Source organism: Cebidichthys violaceus, unplaced genomic scaffold, assembly GCF_023349555.1.
Source record: "Cebidichthys violaceus isolate CVI_PGR_0920_01 unplaced genomic scaffold, fCebVio1.0.p SCAF_7, whole genome shotgun sequence".
Classification (NCBI taxonomy): Eukaryota; Metazoa; Chordata; class Actinopteri; order Perciformes; family Stichaeidae; genus Cebidichthys; species Cebidichthys violaceus.
Genome location: NW_027176927.1, coordinates 5,463,643 through 5,487,178, shown reverse-complemented (window position 1 = coordinate 5,487,178; position 23,536 = coordinate 5,463,643). Strand labels below are relative to the sequence as shown.

Here is a 23,536-nt window from a genome sequence, read left to right as displayed (position 1 = left end):
AAATCAATGTGACAGTGAAAGGAGTTGCTCGTAGATATGAAGCCCCAGAGAATTATCACCTTAATATGAACATCGCTTGATGAAGATTTATAGTGAGTTTCAGCTGATTTAGCTGTCCGGTCGTCAAAGTTATTCTCATCTCTCTCATAGCCACGTTTTTGGATGCAGCTCACTGAAAAACCTCTAATAATCTACTGTACTCTAGCTGCTCAGCACCACCAGCAAACAAACTGAGTTAGCAGGTTGCTGGTGAACACAGTGGAGCATTTAGCAGCTAAAGAGCTAACTATTTCCCTCAGAAGTTGGTAGAGACCAGAAACAGCTACAGGAAGAATGGATATAGACAGAAACTGCTCCACACTGGCTCTGTGTTAGCACAGTTTCAACCGTTAGCTGAGAGCCGCTGGCTCAGCCATTGCCATGTTGAGAGCCGTGTGGATCAATGGAATAACTCTGAATTTTGTTATGAGTTCCTTTAAGTCAAAGTAGCAATAGCACACTTTAAAACTAATCCATTATCAGTCAAAGTCCTGTATTGAAAATACTTCAAGTCGCCCCTCCACTTAAAAAACATATTTTGCTTATTGTTATTTCAATGGGATGTTTGAGCTTCACTGTACAGAACGATGTATGTGTGCGGTTTGACACTATCAGTCTTTTTTTTACATTCATCTGCATAAGATTTCTCTGTGCTCAACATAAATCTAAGATTAAGACGTGTACGTACAAGTAAGATTTTGTAACATCTCTTTGGTAGCCAATCTGGTTCAAAATGCAACTTGATCAAGTGTGATGTGGACACTTGAAACCTCCAGTGCACATACACTGAGAATAGACTTGACAGTGAAGTAGCAGACACTGTGTCTATAATATTTGAAATAAATAATATTTCCAATGAGAGGGAAACACGAGATGTAATTTTTGTTCTTTCTTAGCCGAATATTTGTATTTGTCTTTAAACATGTCTGGAGGGGATCTTTAAGTAAAAGTAAAGAAGTATCAGCAACTGAAAATACTAAAGTATCAAATTAATATTAGTATTAATGCATTAACTAACAGAATTTGATGCTGTAGCTGTGCCAGGTGAAGCCAATTTTAAAGCTCTAAAGATTGTTGGTAAACTTACTCTATAAAATGCATCATACATTATAAATTGATCATGTGCTTTGTTTGTGTAAAATCTTAAACTGAAAATTACTTTAGTTATTTCCCACCACTGGGCTATAACACACACACACACACACACACACACACACACACACATTGTTCTGCATTAGTAAGCAAACATTGCTCTTAGTAGTTACTCAAACTCAAGGTCTTTCAGCTAATCTTTGGTGTGCTGTGATCCTAAAAAGAGTTCGACCTTCGCTGTCAGACATGAGACTCATAATATTTGCAAATATATGGGTAGCGCCAGATGGGCGGTATTTATCAAATAGGTTAATGAAAAAGTTAATTCAGTGTACTTTTCTGTGCCCATCGCCCTGCCTGACCATATCATTTTTTTTCCTCATGGGCCCATCTGGTACCTCATGCGTATTTTTGAATGAACAATTATAAAGTACTGTGAAGGTCTACTGCTCCCATCAGGTCCACTGGGCAGGTTCTGCTTGACCTCAGAGGATTGATCACTGTTAGGGAGGAAAGTGGGAATCTTTAGAGACAAGACATGACACTTCCGATGCTTTAGGGGCTTGAGATTCCAAGTGCTCCTGGAGTTTGAGGACTTGTCATCTGGAGTGCCTTCCTCTGCCATTATCATACCTACTGTCTAGTTTTAGTCACAGTGATGCAGCTGAGATTAAAGGAGGAAGGATGAGAGGCTGCCAACGTCTTCGGCTACACAGGCTTCACTCCTTGTACAGCTTAAGATATATGGACATTCATATTTTTACATATAGGAAGTCCATTTCAATGTAAAAACATGCAGCTATCATAGTGGTTGTGTACCACATGTCACACGGTCTCAGTAGAACTATTAACAGCTATATATACAACCAGGATAGTGTGTCATTAGGATTTGGTTTCTGCCCACTGAGAGTTAAAAGCATGTGTGGGCAGGTGCCACTCATTCCCCAGCTGGCCAGGTGCTAGAGTAGTTATTGGGACATCTCTGATCTGATAGTCCCCTTGTCCTTGTCTGTGTGTGGGGCAGAGGGGTTAGTTTGAGGTAGGGTGGAGGAGTAGTGCCCAACAGGCTCGCCTGGAGACAACAGGCAAAGTGACGCACTGAGGTCAGGGGTGGAGGAGGAGGGGGCACAGAGCTACGAGGATAGGATAGAGGGGGGGGGGGGGGTTACATAGTTGAAATTCAAGGATAAGGTTTCCCAACCTCTGCAGTGAAATGCATTACGATGAGCTACAGCCTAAATATAGAGGAGGGGGTTTGGGAGAGGTGGATCTTTGGCAGAGAGGTTAGAAGTCACACTGTGAAGGGGTAAAATGGGTGAATGTCAAGTTTGAGAGCAGACAGGCTGCCATGTCAGCAACAAAAGGGAGGCAATTATTTCATGTCAAATCCTTTTAATGATGAACAAAACCGGTGCCACATACTGTACATATATATGAGTAGAAATGAGCATATATTTTGTAAAATTGCAGTTCCTGGTAGAGAGACAAGGTGAGCATCCTATGACAAAACTAAAGTGTATCTACTGCATACTGCAAATGTCATTGGAGACAGTAATACAGTGACCATTCACACAATATAAACACAGTCATTCAGTTTATGTACAAAGTTGAGCTTATAAAGTGAGTCCATACAATTCTCTGATATACAAAATGGTAATTGAATCACTTCTCACTGTTGATTTCATTCAACATGCATTCATACTGAAGCAGCGTTCACCCAATAGTTGCAAAACACACGTAAGTAATAAATAATGACATGAAGCCCCATATTAATCAAATATTAATGGTTAAAAAGCTTCATAGTACTTATTTCTAATATTGAGGATACTCATTGCCTTTTATATACATGTGAGAAGTATCTTCTCTGAAAGTAATCAGGACCTCCTCCATACTGATTGTTAGCATTATCACAAACATAGTATATGTTGCTATGCTGATGGTTATACGTTCTGATGGCGCTTTAGGAATTTGAAACTATGGAAGCCCATTTCTGCCTGAAAAAAAGCATGAAAAGTTAAAAAAGTCAACATTTCTGACTTGGTATTTATCATTTTGACTTCGTCAAACTTTTGATTTACAATGTCATCATTTTGTATTATGTCTCACTTTGAGACTGTCCTCTAAAAAAGAATGACAGCATCAGTACCCAAAAAAGGTCATATACTTAAGGTCAAATGTGACCGGTAGCGGGATGGATTGGTCAAGAAAACATCGGACAGAACATTGGACGAGGGACAATGATCGTTCCCTAACCGTAACCACATGTTTATTATATTACCATTATAATGAAGGTCTCCTAACCCTAACAAAGTAGTCATGCTGATCAAAACCAAACCTTAACAACAGCATTGATGCACCATACAACAGATTTAAATTCAAACATTGAATTCAGACTCTCGCATGCTCGTGGTCACTTTGGCTTAAGTCAGATCAGAAAACGCTTCTTTTTTTCTAAAGGGATTGGACAAAAGATACATTTTGTCATTTAATGTGGTGTATTGTTGCTAACTTTTCATCTTATTTTTTTTTTAATTTCTTGTCAGAAATGGGCTTCCATATTAAACAGAGGTTTTAAAATATATAAGTGTCTTAGCATTTATAAGTCTTCTTATGCTAGCAGAAAACCTATGGTTTGTGTGGATGTACAGCTATAGGCAGGCTAACAAGCCTATTTGTGACACTTGTAGAAGTAAACACAACTCAGAGCTAAAAATTAGACAGTCAGCAGTAGCCCTGTGGCTACCTCCATCTAATTTCTACAAAAAAAAAAACACTCAAACAATTTTTGCACATTCTCTCACCAATGTGTTGCTGACTTCTCCTCATACCTTTTATTAAGACTTAAGTATGACTTCTCTGATAAATTAAATACCAAGAGCAAGTAAAGTCAAGGCCTCCAGAAATGGACGTTTCCACTTGCTCTCAAACAAGAAATCAAGAATACTGTATATATATTTTATTGTTATTCAAGTGCTAGGTGGTGTTATTATTGTGTGGCAAGCATTTCTGCCACGGGCTGAAAGGAAGGGAGAGGATAATGAAGAGGAAACCTCCAAAAATAAGGATGGCTCCCGCTGAGCCCACACAGGCCACAGACCATGACAGCTCATGGTGTAGAGGTATGGAGTGGTCACTGGACAGCAAGGACAGCACAGACTGGTGGAATATCAGGATTGAGAGAAGGACCAGTACACCTGCACAAAAAGAGACGTTAAAATCAAATCAAATTAGAAGATAACTCTGTAATGTTCACAAACAACTGTTCATAAATACCAAATAATAATCTTGCCAAATATTAGTCAGTTAGGGATATTGTCACTCTTGAATGTTATAAATAACATAGCATACTGAGGTCCCACCTGACAGGATGAAACAGAAGGAGCCTGGCTTAAGAAAGAAGGGTACTCCTTTGCTGAGGGACATGCCGATACAGATGGAGCCCATTACCATCATGGTCAAACTCAAAAGGGCCAAGATAGCTGCTGCTAGATTCAGCTCTGTGAAGGAGAGCCGGAAGAAATTAAAAGAGAAAAGGGATTAGAGTGTATATGAGGATATGTCACAATTTGTTAAAATAAGTGTAGTTAAAGCTGAAATCTATTATTTTATGCAGCGAGAGCTATTTAGGAAAGATGACAGAGGTATTGTGAAATTAAATACGCAAGTTTGATTCTACTTGGCTTATAGATTAGCCTTGATTATGAAAATACAAACATGATGTGAATTGTGCCACTTCCCAAACTGTCTCTATCTACTAAAAAAAAAAATGAATTGGCATGCAAACCTAAACAGGTGCAACCCAAAAAGCTGCTTGACTTTTCACAACAGCCAGTGCCAGTTTTGTGTTTTTTGACACTCTGCCACACAGATATTATTATTATTATTATTATTATTATTATTATTATTATTATTATTTTATTAATCAAAACACAGTAGATTCCATCTTTAGGAATGTTTTTTGTTATTGGGAGGGAGAAGATACCAAAAAGGATGTATGATAGATAAAAATGAAAGCAACACAAAAAGACAGCTGTTTTGTTTTTGCCTAGCTGCATTTTACAGTTTTTAGATTGATTCATTTTTTTTTTCTTCTTATCATCCATGGCAGCAATTGATTGATGCAAGTGTGCGCCTATAAGATTTTTAAATGAATCTGCAGAGACTTAAAACTTGTTTGACGGAAAACAATTATCATCGAACACATTTTGTTAATGTAGTTGGCACCACAGAGTACTTTGATGAGTCTTTCTTTCCTGGCATCTTACGAGCTGGCTGCCAAACAGCAACCATTTTCAGACAAACAAGACTGAAGAGTTTAACGTCATGCTAGCAGCTCAGTGAGGCTGTATTTAGGCACACACACAGATACATGCTAACATGCTCACAATGACAAAGGTTAAATAGTTTGTATAGCAAACCAGGGGAAAAAGCCAAGCAGATCCAGCACAGGGGGAGGATCCCCAAGCTGAGGCTGGGGGAGGTGATAGAGGGAGTGTTCTATCCGGTTCAGGTGCTGCAGCCACTAGACACATGGCATTGGTCACACCTGCAGCCCATCAGGTAATCATAGCAGGCATATGTTCACCCAGCTTCTATGTCGTAGCGGTAGACAGGCTAGGGAGAAGGGCTGGGCAGAAAACCAGGAGGATCTCCTGAATCACTGGAGATAGACAGCATCGAACAGGCGTTAATGAAAAATGACTCATCTCTCTCTCTCTGCTCTACCCAGGACAGGGAATTGCCTTGCCTTGGGAGAAGGCTAAAGGCCAAAGACACACCGAAAAGGAGGAATCTTTAGTTAAGTTTGACCCCATCCCCTTTACCCCAATATCTTTATTATAGAACACTTTTTGTTTCATACCAACTGCCTCAGAGTTTCCTGATTTATTGTGGATCTTGTCTCCACGTCCCCCGAGTTGCTAAAGATACACTATTAAAAAAAGTACTTTCAGCTCATCCAAACCCAAACCCAGCAGGCTTAGAGCCTTATAGAGCCTTCCTAGATGCAATGACTACTCTGGGCCAGCATTTAATGAAACCAGAGAAGCCTACCGAACCCAGTAAAGTGGCCTAAAGCAGAGTGGGCAGGTATGCTAGCCCCTTTCTTAACAGGGGAAGCTCAAAAAGCCTGTTGGGACCTTTCCCTCCCAGAAGTGAGTAATTATGATGCATTGAAAGAAGCCATTTTAGCCCATTATGGTCACAACCCACAGACAAGGGCTAAACGGTTCAACTCCTAAACCTATGACTCTACCGCTCCAGTTCAACCGCAGGTTGTGGCCCTGATGCATCTCACACACAGTTGGTTAACCACTCGGGATGGACCTCCAGCCCTTGACAGAATTGTAATGGACCGTTGCGTTAGAGCTCTACCAGCGGATGCCGAACAACACGCCTTCCAAAGCAGCCCAGAGAAAGTGGATGACCTGGTGGCGCTCTTGGGAAACCAACAGGTCAAAGTGGAGCTAATGCGGAGCAGTCGGGTGGAGAACCTACGACCCAGCCAAGGCTGAGAAAGTGCGACCTGTAACTACCACTCACATTTAGGTACAGACCACAAGGGGCACTTTTGAGGTCATGGCAGAGGTGGTAAAAAATTAGCCGGTACCAGTGCTGATTGGGTGAGACTATCCTATATTTTGCCGTTTGTGGACCCACAGAACTGCTGGCCCCAGGAGAAGCAGTACAAGGAAGAAACCTTGGAGCAACTGGAAAGCGAAGTTGGTACATGCCTGTGCAGCACCATCTAGCCCAGCCCTTTCATCTGGAGTGGAGACAGATGAGGATGCCCTGGCCACAGTGGAGACCCTGGCGAGGGAGGATCCACGGCTGGACGAGGCCTCGTCAAATTAAGTTTTTTCTGAGTTCCCCCTGGCAGAAGAGGAAAAGGGCATCAGCCTGGGGCAGTTTGGGACCACCCAAACATCTGGTGAGTTTGTCCTTGTCCCAACTGCTGAATGCAAGTTCCTGGCCAAGTGGCATGGGCCCTATGAGGGGATTGAGAGTGTAAGCAAGGTTAACTATAAGGTGAGACAACCTGGGAGAAGGAAATCCAGTCAGATTTATCCTATAAATCTAGAAATGGCATGCCCCTGACTATGTTCCAATGTTCCAAAATGTGATGCTACCCCATACCAAGAGTTGATGAGCTAATCGAGTGATTAGGCCCCTCACCAAATATTACTGGCAGGTCCCCCTCACAGAAGGACCCAAGTAGAGATGGCCTTTGCTATCCCGGAAGGCCTGTACCATTATAAAGTCCTGCCTGGATGGAGTCCATGGAGAGGCAGCCACATTGCAATGGATGATGGACAAGGTGCTCCGGCCTCATCGTGGGTACGCAGCGGCCTTTGGCGATGTAATAATCCACAGTCCTGACTGAACCTGAGAGTTGACCTAGGAGCCCTACGGCAAGCTAGCCTGACCGCCAATCCCAAAAAGTATCACCTTTGTCTAGATGAGGCAGAGTACCTCGGCTACACTATTGGGAGAGGCCAACTCTGGAAAATGGATGCTATCACCATCTGGCTTCAGCCATAAACTAAATGGCAAGTAAAAACGTTCCTGGGACTTGTGAGCTATTACCAGTGTTTTATCCCTCACTTTGCTACCATTTCAGCCCCTCATCACAAAATGACAAAAACCAGCCACCCCCACCATGTCTTCTGAAGTGCCTTAGCAGAGAAAGCGTTTGCCACCCTTCAGAAGGCTTTATGCAACGAGCCGGTTTTGAGTACAGCAAACTTTAAGGACACATTCGCTCTCCATGCAGATGCCTCAGGATCAGGGGTTGGAACCGTGTTCTCTCAGATATGGGGAGGGGACGAACACCCAGTGACCTATATGGTGACCTATATTGGCCATAAGTTGCTAAAATATGAAAGGAATTATTCAACCATAGAGAAAGAATCTCTGGCAATTAAATGGGCTCTAACCAAGTTGTGATATTACCTCCTGGGCAGAAAATGCACACTGGAAACAGACCATGCACCGCTAAGATGGATGTTAACAGCCAAGGAAACTAATGCACGAGTTACACGGTGGTTGTTGGAATTGCAAAACTTTTTTTTCTATTAAACACAGGTCTGGAAAAGCCCATGGAAATGCAGATGCTTTCTCCAGGAGAGGTGGATGCAGGTTTGCTGATGCTACTAGCCTCAACCTGGAACTAGAGGTGGGTGTGTGTGACCATCTTATTTTTGCATGTTACTATGAAAACCTTAGAACTAAATACAAAATAATGATGGGAATGTCAATTTTGCAGGAATTTGGTCAAACACCAAAGTATTGATTTCTGATTACTCATGATGGTGCTAGATGAAATATTAATATTAATATTAAAGTGATCATGTATCGTCATTAAAGTGATGTCGGTACCAAATTTCATGGCAATCTTTCAAATAGTTAAAAGATATTTCACTCAAAACCACATGTCAACCTCATGGTGAAATGAGTAGTAGTCAGTTTATCACCAAAGTCATCAGAATACATTATGTAGGAAGCAAAATATCTGTAGAAACTTTCAAGGCAATTCATCCAGTAGTTGTTGAGATTTTTCAAATTTGGACGCTGTTAGTATGGCTAATAACTTCATCCTGTAATCCACATGGTTTGTTTTCCTTAGTGTATGTCTTCTGGGTCTAATTCTCAAACAACACACCTTCTGATTGCAATTTGTTCTCAAAGCTCATATATAATGTCTCAACTTCCTTGAATGCATCGAAACGGTCCCTGCTTAAAACATTGGCCAAAAGCTAAAGTTGACTTTATGCTCAATGTAATGTAAGTATCATGTCTCAGCCAGATGATCTTCAAACTACACTGAATCCATTGGCTGCCTGGACAGTAAGGTAAACACATTAATCAGTCTGATAGCTTATGGTTTGCTTTGCAAAATGGGTGGCAACAGAAGTTAATGGGCTGAAACATGCAAAAACCAACAGCATGGTCCTCTGAGCACCCCAGCGAATGTCTTTATTGATACTCGCTGCAATGCAACTGTTCAATCTGCATGTGTAAGGAAGTAAAATGTCTCACTCTTGTTAGTTGTCTTCTTGAATATGACTGCATTCTCCCCAGAGGTGAAGAATTTGAAGTAGGTGCAGTTGGTTTCTGTGGGTAAATAAAAATATCACACAAAGAGATCAACAACACACACACACACACACACACACACACACACACACACACACACACACACACACACACACACACACACACACTCCTATGGATAGCTGCTGGTCTTCTGTTATGTGCCTCCTATGCATCCATGCACTCTGTCCTTCCAGGCATCATTCCTATTTATATCCAAGTGTCGAGCATTAGCTGCAATACCCAGAGACGCACACCGCTACACCACACACACACACACACACACACACACACACACACACACACACACACACACACACACACACACACAGAGACTGCCCAGCACTGCACATATGGTGTGGCCAGAGAGGGTGAAAGACAGCAAAATATGTCGATGGCAGAGGGGAAAAGAGAGGTAGACTGAGAGAAGGGGCAGATGGAGGATAGAAATGTGGAGGCGTGGCTGTACAATAAGAAGAAGGACTGAGGGGAAGGGGATATGTGGGATGAGCAAATGATGAAGGGGATGCAGGAAATATGGATAGAGGCTCAAAGGATGAGATAGCAGGGAAAAGGAGGAGTGATAGGGGGGCAGATGGAAGGGGTGGTGAGTAAAGGGGAAAAGAGAGGGGAGCCACAGATGGAGAAGGAGGTGAGCAGGAGATGTCAAGAGGGGGAGGAAACACAGAGGGGTTGGTTAATACTGCATTAGACATACACTCTCCCTCAGTCCCTGTCTGTCCCTCTTCTTCGTTTCCCCCTCTCTATATTTAGACAAAAACTGTGAAGTAGTCAGATTCCACTTGGCTTCACAAGCGCATAGTGATGACTTTCACTCACTGAATATTATGTGGTCCAAGATGACCACATGCTTGTGAACATGCACACTCACAGTCACACATTTCTTTCACACACAAATATGTTTGTGTCTGAACACATTTGCAAACATTTTTACTGAAGCAGACACACCATTTATTAGCTTACTGATTTTTAACACATTATGCTATCACAGTCAACTGCCTTTACTCTTGCTTCCCCTGCTGAGGCTGTGATTATTGAGCTGTCATGTCCCTCTCCAGCAGACAGCGAAGATGGATAGCTGGTCTTGAGATGACAGGCACGGCATCGGCGGGGCCACACTTTTCTCAGGACGGGAGCCAAAGGCATGTAAACAGCGATGTGAAACGGAGAAGCAGAGATGGCAAAAACACTTGTTTTCCTCCAAACATGACAAGCCCACGGCCATCTGCGCCGGGCGGCGTGGGCCAACAGTGTTAGGACGTGTGAGAAAGATTGTCAGAAGCATACTGGCTGCTCTCACGCACCAAAAGACCATCTCAGAGGCACACATATATATATCTGCTAGCAGCCAAAGATGCAGGACATGTTGACTGGTAAGATGAATTAGCCCTTGATATCTGAATAGAAAAACAACGCTGTGACACTTCATTCAAGGTGATGATTCATGTGAATAGTATTTATGTATATATGTGATCCACATTTATCTCTGCTGAATGAGATGATTTTTTTTTTTTGTTTCTTCAGAGCTCTGCTCTGTCTCAGAAGATTCCCTGAGATAGGCAGTGATTCCAAGAGCAGAACCTTCGAAAGCCTGCCTTGCCTATCTCTATCTCACTTCTACCAATACCTGTCTCTCAGTCTCCAGACTCGCTTTTCAGACAGAAGTAGGTCATTGTGGAGATAATCAACGCCCTCTGGAGAACCTAACCATGGTCAAGTTGAATAAAGGGCTTTTAGAAAGGAGCTGTCACAACTCTAAACATGGCTGTTTGTACTGTGTGTACAACAGGAGATGATTAGGTACCCAGTCAAGGGAAAAACTTGAAATCGATGCTTCATTACACTGACAATGTTATGAATCACAAAGATTATATTTTATAATGCTACAAGTACCTGCATGCTGCTTTGTGTTGTTACAGTAGCATTAAAATTGAAAATAGCTTTACTGTGGTCCTGCTGGTGCTCTGTTTCCATGCATCGTATTTCTTTAATGATTCAATTTGCACATTATCTGTAGAATGACCTAGATACATATGTATGCAGGCAGCTTCACATACACAAGCATCCTCTCTACATCCCTTCACAAGGTTGCAGTGGATGTGCATATACAGTATATATACAAGAAGAATTACGTTAAATGTTTATCAAAAATCATGACTATGTTGCTCAAAATTCTGGAGATTGCTGGTGGGATTCATATTTTTTTACATGGTTTTCCTCAGTCCGTTATGAGCTCAGATAAAAGACCTACAGATGTAAGCATATTCCCAGAGGGCATACATTATATTAGTTATGCCTGCTCCCTCTGTTTTCACATCAGTAGTGATGGCAAATAAAAATCTTGTTGATTAATAGTACACGTTTTTCCTCAGTGATATCAACGACTTGCTACCTCTCAGAAACATCTTTTGACCCTTTTCTATTAATTCACTTTCATACTGAAGCACGTACTGTAACGTGGAGGCAGCCTCAAGGTAGACTTGCATGGCCGGGCAATTCAGTTTGCAGAGAAGCATACATGAGCAGACAGTTGGAGAAACAAAACAGACATGTGCCCTCCAGAAACCTCACCTGCTCATCTTCTAGACAGCACAGACAGACAGACAGACAGACAGACAGACAGACAGACAGACAGACAGAATAACACAAACTCACATGGACACACAAACACTCCAGTCAGAGGTCTCACCTCCAGGTAGTTCAGCAGGGCCACAGCTCGTCCTTTCTGGGTCTATGTCGGCCACCCATAGGGTGCGGATGCAGCCCTTCCACAGGCCGTAATGGGCCATCTGGCAGGTCTGGTTGCCGCTGAAATTCTTTGGTTGGGACAGCTCTACCCAAAACTCTGTCCCCATGCCCAACACCGTCAGGGTCACTCCAATGATAGACACAAAGAAGGCCAGCTTGATCTTTCCCTCCTGGCTGTCACTCATCTTTTGGGTCCTCCTCTGTCCCCTTCCACCTTTCATCCCACCCAAACCTCCACCTTGTCCAGCCCCTGCCACCCCAATACGACTGTCCTCATCCGGCTGTACGAAGAAGTTGGACCACATACTGATCTCAAGGCCAGGCTCAAGGAAGACCAGAGGGAAGAACAGGGCACTTAGGCTAAATGTTACAGAAGCAAATAATAGATGCAAAGATGGAAGGCTGGTTTAGTAGGAAGAAATGGGGAGAGGTGTGTAAAAAAGGTGAAGGTTAGGAAGTCTTGTTTTAAAAACAACAAACAAAAAAGAGGAGACACAGCTATCAACTATCCTGTGATGGATGGTCAAATTGAGCAAAAGCAGTCAGGGGAACAAAGGATGAAGTGAAAAGAAATGGGCAGAACAATGAAATTAGACAGAAAGAGATATGAACAGAGCTACAACAAGGTGGGGAAGGGGTGGATGAAGTAAGGAAATTATGAAATGGGAGGAGACAGAGGCAAGGACCAGGAGAGCCAGTGTCTGTTTTCTGTCCAGTCCCCTGAAATTAAGAGATGAAACAGAAAGATGAAAGAGCAGCCAGCATATGCTTCACAAGAGCAAAATCCTTTCATCACAAGCGTAATATTTAATTTCCAAGAGCTTTATCAGCATCTACAGTATTCCCTTCCTAAAAGCCATATGACATGCTCTCAGCCAACAATAGGTAAGCCATATGGCCTCTCCCTGAAAGGCAGATTTTGCTTCAGATGAAGAAACAATTGGGCTGGATGAGCAGGAGGAGTCGGGTGGTGTGGGTTCAAGGTGAGAGATAAAACCACAGCGCCAGACTGGACCACCCATCTTCTATTTTCCCAGAGGAGTTGACGTTGACAACAGCTCTTCCCCGAACAGGTACACTATCTCTGGCTTAGACAGAGATCCCCCTTTGATCTGAGGGGATAATGGGTTGCCACAAATACGTCCCACCCTGCATTACGTGTACCAGCAAACACTTAGAATCTAAAGCCATGACTGTCTTTTTGAGAGTGCATGTGAGTGTGTGTGTGTGTGTGTGTGTGTGTGTGTGGGTGATTCAGAGTGTGGCATATTCACTGTAAGCGGGTCCAGAGTTATGGAGTTGTTTCTGTTATTCCAAACTGTGAGCAAGGGGCCTTTGGAGCAGTTTAAACGACGTGAGTGACAGGGCACAATGGCGTTGCTGCTCTGCACAGGGTGCATGAGAGGTGATAATTCATGCCTGAACCCTTTGACAGAGAGGGGGCTGCAGTAATTAACTCTGCTGTGCAGTCCACCAGGTCACATAGTGGAGGCAAGAGGCCTGGCCAGTCAGGAAGGCAGCAGGCCACACACAGTTGGTGGATCACTTAATTTAGACACTTAACATAGTTTTGCGCTGACAGCATCAGAGGTTTTGTATAGACAATGCACCACAGGAAGCCACTAAGTGCAATTCTCTTATGTGCAGTATTTAGCATTATATAAATATAACAAGCAGTATGCTGTATGTATACTAAGAGTTTTGCAGTATATTCCCAACATATCCTCATACAGGCCTCCAATTTGCTTGGAGACATTCATTTGGGTGACAGAAATTTGCAGAACAACAGCATGATACGATTATATCATCATGATATTACTTTGCCAAAAGTTGATAAACGATATCAATTTGCCGCCAGATCCTAATTTACAGTAAGAACTGTAAAGGAATATAATCATGTAATATTAAGAGCTAAGCTTTATAAAATGTCTCTAATGATCCAAAGGTTTAGAATAGCAGCCATGCATTTGAATACTCCTCCAGCATTATAATGAATATCAAGACTGCAGCTGGTGACAGCCAAGTTAGTAGTCATAGAGTTACAAACCTTTATCACTTTACATCCATATTAACCACAGGATGATCAGAGAGGTCAGAGCACACCAGGCTACTTTACTAGATGGGATAAAACAGAAAAATGCTTACTTTGGACTTTATTATTATCCTAAGCTGTGTGTAAATGTGTATCTTAGAGGTTGACGATGCAATCAAAACTATAATGGACTGACTTAAGTTTCTGCAGCAGCTGAGCAGATGATAAGCTTATACACACAGGGGCATTTTACGAGAGGAAAATGAGGATCTCTCTCTACGATTTCACCAAAGACAGACACCCGTGTGACATGTGGGCATAAGAAAGCAACAACTAGCTAAGTGAAAAGAAGAGTAAGTCTGACCTGTTTGGTGTGTTGTTCAGTTCAGGAGGAAGAGACGCTTGAAACTTAATAGAGGGGGAGAGTGGCGATGGGAGAGTTAGTGAGAGAGAGAGAGAGAGAGAGAGGGAGGTATGAGGGTTATGGAAAGTGAGTGTAACGGGGAGGGGGCTGCAGCCTGGTTGGTTAACATTGTTGATGATTACATTTTTTTTGTTTGCACTGCTGCTTTCCCCTCAGACGCCATTTATAATCTCAACAGCACCCTGTTCACACAACACACAGGTTTGAATAATAAATCAATGAGCAGAGGTGCTGCCAGGTGGCCCGGTCACATGACAACAGCCATGCCAGAATGATTAAAAACATGTCTGTATCTGTGATAGCCTCGCTGTTTGTTTGTTTGTGTGTGTGTGTGTGTGTGTGTGTGTGTGTGTGTGTGTGTGTGTGTGTTTGTGCGTGTGTGTGTCTATTTTAGACAGCCACCTGTTAATGAAATTAAGTAAGGGTGAAGGAGGAGCCTGTGTTTATATGAGAGGGGCCAGGATAGCGTTTTACAGCAACACAATATACTGTGAGGTAAGTGTAAATCTGACACAGAGACAGAGAGGGAAAAGGAAATGGAGACGCAAAGACCAGCAGAGAGGGTCAAACATGGAGACGGAAAAAATAAGTGCAAGACAAAACAGAAAGATGGGAAAGGGAGGTTAAAGGTGGATACAAAAGCAAAGAAAACCTAATGTGTGAGATAGATGCAGATATGGACTACACAGCCTCAAAATCAAATGGTTTAGAAAAGAAAATCAATGTGGAGCTCCATTTCATTCCTCACTGAACAAGATCCAGAGAGATTTCAGAGATTCAGTCTGGTCTTGTGGAAAGCTTTACTCGTGGCCCAGCCCTGCTTGGCTCCACTACAGTTTAGGTTACATACGTGGCACAGCGAGAGGCAGGCCAACCCCAGCGGCCAGCCACACTCAGGGAGGGTAGGAGAGGGGGACTGGGGGGTTGATGCAAACTGAGAGTGAGTCAGGGACAGAAAGACAGAACAGGAGAGAATCGGAGAAAAGGGACAATACAGGCTGTAGGCTGTGACAGGTAAAATAAACACCTACAATTTCCAAAACAGTCAAGTTCCTGCTCCTTTTTAGGAGAGATTGTTGTTGAAGCCACCGTGCAGTTTACAAATGGACTTCCGCAGAGTGAAAGAAACATGTTGGATACATGACAGCCAGGATAAATGGATTCATCTAGAGTTTAGCTATCTGTTTTAAACGCACATATGTGTGTCTGTTCCTTAAAATGACTTTGCTTCTAATTATGCAGCCTAACTCTGCTCCTCCATCATATGAGATTGATAGAAAGTGTCCACAGGCGGTCTAAGGCCATCAATAATCTACAGTATACTGATGTGAACAATCTTGTCTCCACATCACTCAAGTGGCCCTGTCAGCAGTACTGCTTTACGCTTGAACACGTTAAACTGCACACATGTGTTCTCGTGTATGCAGCCATGTGCACACTGACCACACATGTGCACATTACAGCTGCAACCATTCATTACGCTGACATTGCAAAGTATGTTGAGAATATTTGACCGATTAAAGCATAAGTCTTATGTCTTGCTCTTCTCTATCTTGTATTTTTCTTATTGTCAACAAATCCATGATGCCATAAAAAGACAAAAACGATTAATTGATCCGCTCTATGTTGTTGTCCAAAATCAATCATGCTTCTTTAAGCCACACAGGACACTGTAGTTTATTTTTAGTCAATGTTTTTTATAACATTATCATTGGCTCTGTTCTGTTCAAGTCTCCCAGAGTGACAGTGAGGTAACATTCACAATGTCAGGACTCTGAAACCACTTCAGCTAAATTTAAGTAATTGTATTATCTACACCTGTGTAATTCCTATTGTGACTTGTCAAAATGTCTTGCTTTTCACAATAAACCTGAATTCTCTCTGTGCCAGTGCATTGTGAGTTATTTCTATTATTTTAACTCCCATACACTGAGTGCAAACTGCCATATGTACACAGAGTACTGAATCCATCCTACTCCAGTGTTGCACTCTCCCCCTGCTGCAGTGTTCTATCTTTCTGAATGAGGATCAATGGGGAGGCATTGCTCAGAATGACAATGACCATCACCAGAGTATTACATTCACCACTAGAGGGAGATGTATTTGCAATCTTCACTGCAGCATCAGGCCTTGGGAGGGCTCCTTCTAACATTTAATAGGTCTTGTGTTAGGCAAACCGCAGTGTCCTGACCTATAAGAGAGGCAGGGTCTGTTTTACATGTTTCCTCTGGTGGATATGGCTTCTGTTGGCCGGGAGAGCTGCTGTTTTATCTGTGCCCTCTGGGAACAACAGCGTAGAGAGTGTTGCATCAGTGGCCCTGCTGCTGGGTTTTGTGCAGTGGGGTGTAGCGATGCAGATGGAGATGGGCAGTATAGAGCTGACAGGACATTAGTTGATGTCAGAGATTTGTTGCTGTCCTGTAACTTTTACAGTTACAATTCCAAGTGGACATAGCATTTGACATGTACTGCTGCTGACCAAGACTATGTACTCATGTGGACTGATTTAAATATAAAGGGAAAGACCAGATAAAAGCAACTTCACTTATTTTCTTGGAGGATTTTGACACAATTTAATTTATTTGCACAGGTTAAAATCAAACAAATGACATACAAATAACGATGATTAATGTACAAGGAGAGGAAAATAAGCCCAAAGGTGCTTATTGATTGGCTCAACCTAATTGATAGAAAGAAAAAATCACTATTGAAAATATATACGCAAGGCATGGGAAACAAAATAAATAACACAGCGATGAATGTCTCCTTTAAATATGTTTTATATGACTTTAAGGAAAATGTAACCTTTATATCTGATTTAAACTTCACTTCTGTTTGTGAGTTGTTTGGGAAGATGGTAAATTGGCTGTCTAGTCAAGAAGAACTGTGTCATTAGTTGATTTAATCATTAACTGTCGTATTACAAGAACAAATTGACTTGAGTTTACCCAATTAACTTTTATTCATAACAAAGAAATAGCAGCAGCATGGGTTTGCTAATGTTAAAGGAATTACAAACACAAAACAATGAGATTGAGACAGTTTCATGAGGATTCACCGACTCAAACTATTCAGTAGTACGCATGCGTATGACGTCACACCACTTTTTGTCGTACATGCGTGCGCACCTGGAGCGTGCCTGAATGTTTTCCTCAAGTTTGGCTCCTCAGGTTTATTTTTAAACCAGTTCAATATAAGTGTGTGTGTGTGTGTGTGTGTGTGTGTGTGTGTGTGTGTGTGTGTGTGTGTGTGTGTGTGTGTGTGTGTGTGTGTGTGTATACACGTGTGGCTAAACGTCAGCCATCAGATCATCAGGACTGTGATATTCATTTGATACCACGTTCTCACTCAGCTTGCGCTAACTGTAGCAAACAATTTCGTGTGAAGGTTGTCAACAACGTTGGTTGCTTTTGCTGCCAAAGTGATCTCAAGTAAATCACGGTAAAGAATGGTGACTGCCCGCTGATTATGGCTACGAACCGATGACTGGCTGAGTTAGTGTTATGTTACGTTAACGGCAAACGCGCTACGGTGCTAGGTAACGCATTGTTTAATAGCACATGCTGCCTGTTGCTCAGACTAGGTATCATCTCTTAATTTCTCATTGACGCACACTTGCAGACAAGGTGTTATGAGTCTGTTAACAGCAAGCGCATCTAGATTGAAGTTGGTTAAAAGTGTGAGCTCATAATATTGAGAGGTGTAATTACAGGCTGTGCATTATATTTGTCAACATAGATTTGTATGTAGGTTTATATTAACGCTCAACAACTTCCCTGAACAATAATCATCTGTTGTTCCTATTGTGGGAAGCGCTGTACACTACATCCTCTTTATGTTGGTACGCCTATCACGTAGTAGCAACATGTTTCCATGTAAAGTTTCCATGGAGGGCAACATGCTTAGATAAAAGGGATGGTCTACAAGTCTTTAGTCCAAAACTAAAAGCCCTTGTACGGGCTGAGATTAGTGCCACCAGGAATGTAGCCTGCTTTGTTTTGCCCAATTTCAGATTGAATATAATTGTTTGAAATTTAAATTGATCCCTAATGTAGAGACGTTCCAACAAAAATACTCTTTTACTAGTGAAAGTCCTCCATTCAAATTGTTACTTAAGTAAAAGTATGAAATTTGTCAGCATCAGAACATACTAAAGTACCAAAGTAAAAGTATACTCATTATGCATAATGGCCCATTTCAAATAAAAATATTCTGGTAGGCCATTGGATTATGAATATTGATGCATTAATGTGTTCATCATGTTAATGTTGCAGCTGGTGAAGGTGGAACTAATTTTAAGTACTTTATATACTTAATAATTTGGCAATATACCACTTAATAATACATCATAGCTTATTAGTTGAGTCCTATTTTGTATTAAGAATCTGAATCTGCAAAGTCTAACTAGTAACTAATATTGTCAAATTAAGGCAAGTACAATATTTTCCTCTGAGATGTTTTATTTGTTTGTTTATTTTGCAGGGACAATGCACACCAATCAACAGTAAGTGAGCCAGAGTTAGCCAGAGAGGCTAATTTTCATCTGCTGTCCCCGGCCAGATGTTTGAAGGCAGCCTAAAATTACAAAATTTCAAATTAAAATGGAATTAATTTTTTAGATAAACAGAGAGTAACGTATAGACAAAACCAATACACATATAAGCAAAAGAAAAGTGTACGACACTAGAGCAGAGCAGACATAACAGGCTGCAGCATGCGTCAGGCAGAACAAACCCACCTACAGTACAAGCACATATATAACACTGAGGCACATGTAGTGTACTAGAGGTATAAAGTTACATCAAATGGAAATACTTAGAGTAAGGACAAGTACTTTGAAGTTATACTGAAGTACGGTACTTGAGTAGCCTAAACGTACTTAGTTACATTCCACCGCTGCTAGAACAAGAGCACAAAGTTCTTCATAGATCTAGCTTCATACATTTGCTGTCAGAGTGCACCAGATTGAGCATTTAAATGTACACAATTTTCTTCCGGTGGCCCCCCCCCCCCTACTATAACATTTCATAACTGAATTTGCAAACATATTTAGCATTGGGGTTTTTTTTTACCTAAAAATAGCCTAAACCAAGTTGAAGGTAATGAGGATCAAATTCAATTTCAAACAATAATTTTCGCTTTCATATTGTGCAGTACAATTTCATATTTACAGTGTTGACAGCTAAGGTAGGTGCGCTCTGGAGGTTTGTCAATTAGGACCCGAAAGCCTTAATTCCATTCAATTCTGTCAACTAAATGTACTGCCCTATGTTGGATCTGCTTTGTTTCACTGCAGAGTGGCAACATAAACATTGTGTCCTGAGTTTCCTGTGTGTCTGCCTGACTGAGGACAGCCAGGCACTCATCGAGGAATACTTGGGTCAGTAAATATGTTAATATGTAAATATGTTCACATATTCACCTGTCTCACGTCTATCTTTTCTACTCTGAACCCTTTGTGGCTGTAAGCTTTAACAGTTCATGCTTCATGATGTGAAAACTGAATAAATAATGCTATAAAAATATGCATGGTATTGAATTCCACTGACCAATCATGCTCTGTTTGCAAACACCAGCCTTTAAGATACTGATGTGGGTTCATTTGACCACTACTCTCCACTACATTGAAGGTTGAAAATACTGACGTGGCTTCAGTAGCCTTGAAATATTCAATGTGTAATTTATACAATAATTATACTGCATACTTACCTCCTAAGTAATCTAATTTTAAATTGTATTACTTTAAATGGGGCTGCAGCAACTAATCCATTAAATTGATTAAAATCAATTAAAATTAATATTTGGCAAAGAAATGTGGTCAACGATTAGTTGGCTCAATGTTATGATGCATTACATGCACTATTGCAATGTCTCCATTGGGGCCAATGCCACAACTTTTTGTTTTTATAAAGTTAACACCGGCCACATCGATTCATCACAAAACAAAAAGAAAGCTGAAAGTATTTCTGTCCATTAGATTTGTTTTTAAATTAACCTATAATTGTGTTTGTAATTCAAAACAAACCCATACAGCTAGCGACAGCAGATTTAGCTAACGCTAATTAGCTGAAAAAACTGTCGGAGAGAAGTAATAGATCTTTACACAGTTGTAAACACTCCAAATGTGTCCCAGTTGCAGTGTATGTGAATGACATCAGCTGACAGAAAGTAAACATGGGCTAAAGCTGTTGCCTAGCAGTATGGTTCTGTTGAAACAATCGATAATGTGACATGATGGAGGTTTTGGAATATTTCAGTCAGAGACAATCTAAAGTGAATCACTATCAACTAGCATTGTTAAAATGTCCCTTTTATTCTCAGTACATGGCTGCATCCCCAATGTGTAGTAAAAAAGCATTGTACAAGAACACAAGAAAAAAAATAAGCTTTTTTTATCAGATTAATAACCAATTAATACAATTTGTAATCAACAGATTAATCAATTATCAAAATACTTGTTAGTTGCAGTCCTACCATCAAACAGTATATTTTTAACAGGGTGAATGAGCTGAAGGCACTTTGTTCTCACAGTGGGCAAATGAAGAACAGCTTCAAACAAATCTAAAAGTGAAGGGGAGGTCAGAGATGAGTTTGGTTGCAAAGGGTCTGAGCCTGTTTAAAGTGTTGAAGGGTTGTGAATATGAATATGAGAGTTGTTGAGTTTTTGTCCATCTCATGTAACTTCTGTCCCTCACAACTTGAATTCCATTCATTGCCTCAGCAGAAATATAGAACAGAAATAGACGCCAATGGTTCTAATTAATTCTACAGAGACCAGGATTACTTTTTGACTTGGAACAATAGTTCTAATAGTTCACTAATAATAATTGGTGAAAATATAACCAAAAGTTAGAGTGGTAAAGCTATGTTGTAATAACAACAAAACGTTTGATTATGCATTAAGCGCTACTTTTGAACGGCATTTCTGTCGATTGGAGTAAAAAGGTTAGAAACACCTCATACTAAAACAAAAATGTAGCTTAGCAGGCATTCATGTAAGCTAACATGACATAAAGCAAAGACTTATAACAATGTTATGTCCCTTTTACACAGCAAAGAATGTAAACTAATTGCTCTGAGATCACTTGAACAGCTGAAAAAGACATAAAGCAGTTGTTGAGGTGTTGAGATCCTGAGGTAAATCTGGATAACTTGTGTCTTGGGAGGCATATTAACTTTTTGTTTAAAATTAATATAAAAAACTGGTGTCCAACTCGGTTTTTTCTTGGTTTTCCCTCAGAATCTCAGCATGGACAAAGAGAGAGACGGAGATTGTTCAGACCACCATGGGGATCTACATGGTTAGAAAAGAGAATGCAGAGCCTGAAGAAGAGCCTGAGGATGTGGGAGTGGCTATTGAGGGGATAGAGGTTCTCGGTGGCCTGCTAAGCATCACTTGTGGATGTGTCATGCTGGACTGATCTTTGCATCAACTTGAGCTACCTGCAGACAGGTTTTTATGCACATTTAAAGTGTCCCAGAAGATACTGATGAACCTGGACAGAAAGAAGCTTCACCAAGCACTTTAAATTAGCCATCTTTATGGCAGGGTTTTACCTTACCAGTGCAGTCTCCTGGGTTTGTGTTATACAGTGGAGGAAATAAGTATTTGATCCCTTGCCGATTTTGTAAGTTTGCCAACTTACAAAGAAATGAACGATCTATAATTGTACTGGTCGATTTATTATAACAGTGAGAGACAGAATATCAAAAACAAAATCAAAAAAATCACATCATAGAAAAGTTATAAATTGATTTGCATTTGATTGTGTGAAATAAGTATTTGATCCCCTAGCATGCTCTCAATCTTGAGCGTTTGTGATGGAAAGAAAATATACTATGACTTTTTTTCAAAATGCTATAATATAACTTTTTCATGACTTTTTCAAAATGCTATACTGTGACTTTTTTCGACATGCTATACTATGATTTTTGTATGACTTTTTCCGACATGCTATATATACTATGACTATTTTATCTCTTCTTTCGACATGCTATACTACGACTTTTTTAGAAATTATTTTGTGTGATTGTAAAAATAAAATAAACTTCATCTGAAACCTTTTCTCGACTACTGATCTTCTCATTTGCCTCCGTGGTCGCTTGGGCATGTTAACAATGACTTTTTGTTGGTATTGTTATTCTAATCTTTTTACTTTCAACAATTTCTTCCGTACGTTTTTTTGGCATGCTTCTTCTACATTTTTTAAGCTACAGAAACCGTTCAACTATAAAAATGTTCAGCTGGACATGCCTGCTATAACTTTTCATGTTTCTAACCTTTAAACTTTTTGAATTCTTAAGATTTAAAAAAAAATGTCATCTGTTCTACCTCCTTAGCAATTTTACTTAAAAAAGAAACTTAGAAAGTTTCAGACTCAGAAAATTGAGAAATTCTGAGTCTGTTTCTTATTTTTGTCTTGGTATCATATGATTTAATCATTTTACTTTATATACTTTGAGTACACAGCAGTCTATGAAGCACAGGTCCTCTGATATTGGTCAACCCTACAATATCATCGCAATATGACTATCAAGCTTTTTGTCTAAAATTAGGGAGCTATTTAATTTTCTCTATATCGTCCAGACTTACTCATGCACTAAAAGGCACGCGGCCGGCTCGGCTATGTTAACAAAACACTGACAAATTCTGATTACAACACACACAAAGGGAGAAACTTCATTCTCTGCTCAGGTGGACCTTACTCCTGTGTATCTTTACAAAACAAATAATAGTTTGATGGTATGTTGATGCTCTGAATTTGGTATAGAGAACCTTTAAACCTTTAAAGCTTCCAAGTCTGCCAGTTAGACATTTCAACAAGAAGGGTTTTCAGCAGTGCAGTTTAATGCTTTTGGCCGTCAACATTTTTCAGACAGGTAGTCTCCCATTTCTGTATTTTCAGCAATTTCTTTGCGATTCATTTCAGCTTTCCAACGTATTTTCTAGTTTGACATACTATACTATGACTTTTTTACAACTTTTTTCGACATGCTATACTAGGACTTTTTTACGATTTTAATTCAACATGCTATACTTTGACTTTTTTACAACTTTAATTCAACATGCTATACTAGGACTTTTTTAT

At 40.7% G+C, this 23,536-nt stretch overlaps 1 protein-coding gene and 1 long non-coding RNA gene across 3 annotated transcripts; one reads left to right on the top strand and one right to left on the bottom strand.

Annotated features, from left to right (window-relative positions):
• Nucleotides 1-2,509: 2,509 nt before the first annotated feature.
• cacng6b (calcium channel, voltage-dependent, gamma subunit 6b) lies at nt 2,510-14,463 on the bottom strand. 2 transcript variants are annotated; one of them, XM_068736194.1, is made up of 6 exons: nt 14,388-14,463; nt 14,039-14,106; nt 11,933-12,711; nt 9,169-9,243; nt 4,491-4,628; nt 2,510-4,325 (listed from the first exon to the last, which is right to left on the bottom strand). In XM_068736194.1, the coding sequence occupies exons 3-6, from the start codon at nt 12,294-12,296 to the stop codon at nt 4,105-4,107; spliced, it is 798 nt and encodes a 265-aa protein (XP_068592295.1). In that variant the 5' UTR covers nt 12,297-12,711; nt 14,039-14,106; nt 14,388-14,463; the 3' UTR covers nt 2,510-4,104. The 2 variants fall into 2 exon arrangements, with proteins under 2 accessions (XP_068592295.1, XP_068592297.1); XM_068736196.1 differs by lacking the exon at nt 14,039-14,106 and having other exon boundaries at nt 14,388-14,461.
• A 3,125-nt stretch (nt 14,464-17,588) lies between these two features.
• On the top strand, nt 17,589-22,432 carry LOC137891459 (uncharacterized). The gene is made up of 3 exons (XR_011105352.1): nt 17,589-17,888; nt 19,744-19,827; nt 21,688-22,432. It is a non-coding gene; the product is annotated as an uncharacterized lncRNA (long non-coding RNA).
• Nucleotides 22,433-23,536: the final 1,104 nt, after the last annotated feature.

Bases quoted from the DNA above. Each gene is read 5' to 3' on its own strand.
- cacng6b (XM_068736194.1), bottom strand. From the start codon at position 12,296: ATGTGGTCCAACTTCTTCGTACAGCCGGATGAGGACAGTCGTATTGGG. The intron at 9,244-11,932 runs GTGAGACCTCTG...ATTTACCCACAG, and splicing joins CCCTGCTGAACTACCTGGAG to AAACCAACTGCACCTACTTC. The intron at 4,629-9,168 runs GTGAGACATTTT...TCTCCTTCACAG, and splicing joins CAAGAAGACAACTAACAAGA to AGCTGAATCTAGCAGCAGCT.